General features: G+C 61.5%; 1 protein-coding gene across 1 annotated transcript in view; it reads left to right on the top strand.

Moving 5' to 3' along the window:
- The window catches only part of VOLCADRAFT_87560 (uncharacterized protein), a gene marked incomplete at both ends in the record, with an annotated part of 21,054 nt that overhangs the window by 2,889 nt on the left and 12,573 nt on the right, over nucleotides 1–5,592 (top strand). The window contains 9 exons of the mRNA XM_002947262.1: nucleotides 61–324; nucleotides 633–959; nucleotides 1,551–1,675; nucleotides 2,233–2,361; nucleotides 2,585–2,948; nucleotides 3,266–4,012; nucleotides 4,304–4,417; nucleotides 5,067–5,153; nucleotides 5,467–5,544. Of these exons, the coding sequence (XP_002947308.1) occupies nucleotides 61–324; nucleotides 633–959; nucleotides 1,551–1,675; nucleotides 2,233–2,361; nucleotides 2,585–2,948; nucleotides 3,266–4,012; nucleotides 4,304–4,417; nucleotides 5,067–5,153; nucleotides 5,467–5,544 (2,235 nt within the window). The remainder of the gene's footprint in view (nucleotides 1–60; nucleotides 325–632; nucleotides 960–1,550; nucleotides 1,676–2,232; nucleotides 2,362–2,584; nucleotides 2,949–3,265; nucleotides 4,013–4,303; nucleotides 4,418–5,066; nucleotides 5,154–5,466; nucleotides 5,545–5,592) is intronic.

Raw genomic sequence — 5,592 nt, 5'->3', positions numbered from 1 at the left:
CCTGTTCCCCTCCCTGGCGCGGTGTCCCTCCCTCCCTCCCTCCCTCCCTCCCTCCCTCAGGTAGGGGGTACCGTGCAACCCACATCGCCCGCAGCCGCAGTGGCAGCCGCCCGCCAGCGGCTTCCGGAACGTGTTGACTGCCCGTGCGGCGTCAGGGCAGATGACCCCCACGACCCCGATGTGGAGGAGTACGAGGGGTTGTGGATCCTGTGTGAGGGCTGCAATGCCTGGATGCACGGCGCCTGCGTGGGCGTGAAGAGGTCGCCGCAGCGCAGTGCCGCCTGGGTGTGCAGCCGGTGTCTGAGGGCCCGTGCGCTGGCGCCGGTGAGGGGGGAGTGGGGTGGGCTGCCGAGGGGGAGGGGGGAGTTGACTGGCTCGCTCTCTTTGTCTGTCTGTCTGTCTGACGTTCCTCCGTTCGTTTCCTCCACCATAATGTCGGGCGCAGTACATTACGGAAAATCCACGCAGTACACTGCCGCCACAGCCGCCACAGCCGCCGCCGTAGCCGCTGCTTGAAAATGTTTTGTCCAGGAGCTCGTATGCACACGTGTCGGCTCTCCGCGCTTCGTTTCTGAGTTGGCTGTTTAGTTGACCCATGCTCCATGCAACGCGCCATACCACGGACTGTGCAGGTTTCGGAGCCATGCGGAGCAACCCTGATTGTCGTACCGTCAGCCATCCTGCAACAATGGTACGACGAGATTCGGCGGCACGTGCACCCTGGAGCGTTGCGGGTTGTGGTGTACGGCGGTCAAACTCAGCCGGGCGTCAGCGGCTCGGGCGCCTTGATCTGCTCGGGCACCTTCACCCCTGGCCGTGTGGGCGGCACTGCCGTGACGTGTGGGACTGCAGCGGCACCCGGTGGCCTGCGGGGCCCTGCGGACCGAGGAGTGGACGGGGACGGCAATTTCAGTGTTGTGGAGGCCGATGTGGCGGAGTCCATGGTTGGTAGATGGGTGGTGGGATCTGCCCGTGTGGATGGGAGGGAGCCACATCCCAAGGCTTGAGATGATGGACCTGAGATTCTTGCTCCGGGCTTTTTTCGCGGTTCGCTTCGCATGGGGGACGATTCGGGCTGTTGCGGCTGCGTTTGCAGTAGCGTACTTGAACGTAGCGTGCTAGCCTGGAGTATTAATGCTGCATCCATAAATTAGGGGGGTTAGAGACTACACATACACATACACATACGCATACACATACACATACACATACACATACAGACAGCAGCACACACATACAGACACACATGTCGGCACCTCAGCCTGTCCTGTCCGCCGTTGTATATAACCGCTTGTGGGGGCATTCACAATCTGGTGGGCTGCCTTTGACTGGTGACCCTGTCTGTCTGTCCGTCTGTATTGTTTGCTTATTGTTTGCAATTATTGTCTGTCTGTCTGTCTGTCTCTGTGTATGTGTGTGGTGGTAGGTGTTTCCGGGACCGGGAATGTATCCGCGCGGGTGGATGCCACCTCGAGGTCTGTCTTGTGTGTTTGTCTGTCACCCGTCTGTCGCCGTGACCCGGCGCTGTGCCGACACCCCCCCCCGTGCAGGTGGTCAGTGCGGCCCAGCTGGCGGCGGCTGACGTGGTGCTGACCACCTACGATGTGCTCAAGCGGGATGTGGCTCGCCAGCCGGATCCGGAGGGGCAGGAACGCAGCCTACGACACGGCAAGCGGTAAGGCCCCCCCTGAGAGCTGCACCAGTACGGTTTTAGAGTTTCCTTTCATATCGGCAGCTAGGTAGGGATTTTTTAGATGTTTTCGATTTCTGAATTCTTTGGACTTCGGACTTGCCGGCTAATAAGTAAGACTTGCTGGCTAGTAAGTAACTCGTCTCGCAACCTAGCCCAACGTCGCCGCCAAGACGACAACTACTCACTGGTCAGTGTAAATATTCCTGAAATGCAGTATTTGTCTTCTCCTGGACTATATCTCTGGTATCTGTTTCATTTTCGCCAGTGGTTCGTCTGACCCTCTAGAGCTGCTACTGCTGCTACTGCTACTGCTACTGCTACTGCTACTGTACTCCTGCGGCTGCTGTTGCTGTTGCTGTAGCACCCCCAGCTTGCTGTATAGGCGAGACCTCAACCTCTGCGGGTGCATGTTGGCCATGTTGGTTCACTTCCCTCAGTGCGGGTCCGTTCCTTTCATTCGAGTGGTGGGCACGGCACCCCCCCCGGCGCGGCACCCTCGCCGCCCCCTTCCCTTCCTCCTCCCCCCACCGCCCCCGCAGGTACGAGGTGGTCCCCACGCCGCTCACTCGCCTCCGCTGGTGGCGGGTGGTGCTGGACGAGGCCCAGATGGTGGAGAGCAGCACCGCGAAGGCCGCGGAGATGGCGCTCAAACTGGACACCGTGCACAGGTGAGGTGAGGGGAGGGGAGGGGAGGGTTTTACTTCGAATATTTGAGGGCTTTTTGGCACTGCACTGCACTGCACTGGAAAACAATGAATGGGAGTCGTACGAGTCAGTCCAGCGAAGGAATATGCAGCAAAAGGAGCTTCATTCAGTCTTCTGTTGCGGCGGCGGCATCGCCCCCTTCCCTACCTGCCCCTCCCTCCCCTCCCTTCACCCCTCCCCTGGCAGGTGGTGCGTCACCGGCACTCCCATCAGCCGCGGACTGGAGGACGTGTACGGCCTGTTGGCCTTCCTGGGTGTCCGTCCCTGGACTGAGCGGAGGTGGTGGAGCCGCTGCGTGCAGCGACCCGCGGAGGCGTGTGACCCGGAGGGCCGCCGCCTGCTGCTGCACCTGCTGCGACCCAGTAGGGCTGTAGGCGACTGCGCAGCAGGCAGTGGCGGCGGTGGCGGTGGTGGTGGTGATGGTGGGTTGATGTGGCGCAGCGCCAAGCGGGATGTGGAGTCGGAGCTGGGTTTGCCGCCTCAGAGCACCCACCTCCGCCATCTGAGGCTGAATGCAGTGGAGCTGCACTTCTATAACCGGCGGCATCAGGTGGGGGGTAAAGGGATGGGGAAGCTGCGTGTGTGTATTTATTTTGTGTGTATTTGTATGTGCATGTATGTATGCGTGTGTGTATCAATGATCTGCGTCGCCAAGTAAAGGGGCTTGCGGAGGACGGCGCACGTGTTCGGCTCGGTGGATCTCCAATGCGTGAAGTGCTGGCTTACGACGTGCGCGTGTGGTGTGTTATGTGTATTGGCGAGTGGGAGCGGGGGAAAATCCAACCTGGGGTCGGTCCCGAAGAGAGGGGAGAGGCGCGGTGGTGTACATACATACATACTCCCTCCCTGTCCTGTCCTCCCTTTCAGGACTGCGCCACCAAGGCCCGCGCCGTACTACCACCCAGAGTGGTGGCGGCCATGGAGTCAGGCAGGCTGCTAGGGTACGGCACGGAGGAGCAGCAAGATCAGCAACAAGACCAGATGACGGAGGCCACAGCAGCAGAGGCTGATGTGGGTGAGGGGGATCAGCCGGGGCGGCGAGTAGTAGAAGAGCAGCGGGAAGCCGGGCGGAGGCCGCTAGCGCCGGGGGCATCTGAACCGGCGACAGGCTCGAGCCAGACGCAGCAGCAGCTGCACCTGCAGGGACAGCTTGGGAGCCAGCAGGGGCCAGAGCAGGGCGACCACCACCCCTTGTGTGGGGCACCGCCGCCAGTGTTGACGACCCCCCGCGGTGTTGACGACCCTCTCCGGGAGCTGCATGATATTCAGCGGCAGCGTTGGGAGCTGTGGCGTCGTCGAGGTGCGGAAGAGGAAGCGGCCGCCGCCGCCGCCGCCGGAGAAGGGGGCGGCGGCCAGGGTACGACGGTGAATGCAGGCGGGGTGGAGGAGGGCGGAGAAGAGCACGGTCGCGGCGGCGGGGGTGGCGGCGGGGGTGTTCGGGCTGGCAGCCCGCCCAGACTTGAAGGCCCGCGTAAGGCGCTTGAGGCGATGGCGTCGTCGTTGGATCGGCCGTTGGCGCCCCATGAGGCTCGTAAGCTGCTGGGGCCGCTTCTGAAGCTGCGTCAGGCGTGCTGTCACCCACAGGCAGGTGCTGTGTGCCGAGGTGGTCTGAGTGTGTGTAGGTGCGTAGGTGTGTAGGGGGGGAATGCGGAGGGTGCGGGGGTGACATTGTGTGCCGGGGGGTGCAGAGGGTGGGGTGCTTTGGCTGGTAGGGGAGATGTGCTGGTGGGCTGGTGGGCAGGGGAGGGGGCCATCATAATACAAGTAGCCACTCATCACAACTCCTTCCTCCCCGTGCTGCACCCTCCCCTCCCCCCCACTCCTCCCCTCCCCCCCACTCCTCCTCGGCATCACGGCGACATCATGACCACCTCCCCACCTCCCCACCTCCCCCCCCCCGTGCAGGTGGGGGCAGGCGGCATCCGCACGCTGACTGTACCTGGGCAGCCGCACCACCCGCACTCCCACGGCGGCCACCACAACGGCCCCATGACTATGAACGACATCCTCGCAGTCCTGGTAAGGAGGTAACTGGGTAACTGAGCTGCGTCGTCGCGGAGCCGCTGCCGGGGCCGCAGCCCCTGCAGTCCGGGGAGCGGGACCTGCAAGGGGGCGGGGGGTGGGGGTGGGTAGCGCCTAGGTACGTATGTGTGTATGTTGTTACAGGGTGGTTAACTTCGCCAGCGGCCCCCTTTCCCGGGGCAGTCCCTGCTCTCCCCTGCTAGAGGGGCACCCTAATCCGTCACCCCATCCGACTTCAGAATGTATTCGTTGGGTTCGGCAACTCACCACCAGCATCCAACCAAATCTAGCGGATCAACGGCGCATCAACTTAGTTCCTGGTCAGCTCGCAAGTTGATATTATCACGTCCTACACCGTCCATATGATGGGGGGCCACCTCCCATTTCATCACTCCTCAAACACCCGAGGAGCCGGCAGGCGGATTTGATGTGTGTATGTATGTCGGGTTTGTACACCACAACCACACCACACCGCACCACACCCAAGCTCCGCTGGGGACGAAGGAACTATTATTTGGTGGGGATTTGTAGTGGGGTATGATGGGCCCCCCTCTTTCCCCCCCGGGGAAGAGGGGGGTTAGGGTTTTAGGGTTTCCTAAAGGGGAAGAATCCCCCTTTCCCCCCTCTCTGCGGTACCGGCACCCAGGTCACCCGCGCCAAGTTGGAAGCCGAGGAGGCTCAGAGGCAGCTCATTGCCGCCATCAACGGACTGTCCGCGCTCCTAATAATCCAGGTGTGCATGTATGTATGTATGTATGTATGTATCTATGGGTATGCTCCCCTTGAAAACATGTGCCTGGGCAGGTTGGGGTGTCTTGCGGCCGCCGCCCACTTGGCCGCCGCCGTGATCGGCGATTTTGAACTTTGCCGCGGCGGGTCACGGCGGGTCGCCTCCGCGACATATGTAGGCTAGTTATGTATTATGTATGTGTTATATACGTATATATGTATGTACATATAGAGATGTACATGTATGTATGAACGTTGGGAAATAACGGCCTTTTTTTCCCCTGATCTCCCTCCCCCGCCTTTTCCTACCTCTGCAGAACGATGTGGTGGAGGCCATAGCCACGTACCGAACGGCCCTGCGGATTATGGAGGACAACCGACCCGACATTGACACGGTGGGTGGGTGGGTGGGTGGGTAGGTGGGTGGGTGGGTGGGTGGGTGG

This window comes from Volvox carteri (genome assembly GCF_000143455.1).
Source record: "Volvox carteri f. nagariensis unplaced genomic scaffold VOLCAscaffold_5, whole genome shotgun sequence".
Classification (NCBI taxonomy): domain Eukaryota; kingdom Viridiplantae; phylum Chlorophyta; class Chlorophyceae; order Chlamydomonadales; family Volvocaceae; genus Volvox; species Volvox carteri.
Note: the sequence above shows the minus strand (reverse complement) of the source record. Positions and strands in the feature narration are given on the sequence as shown.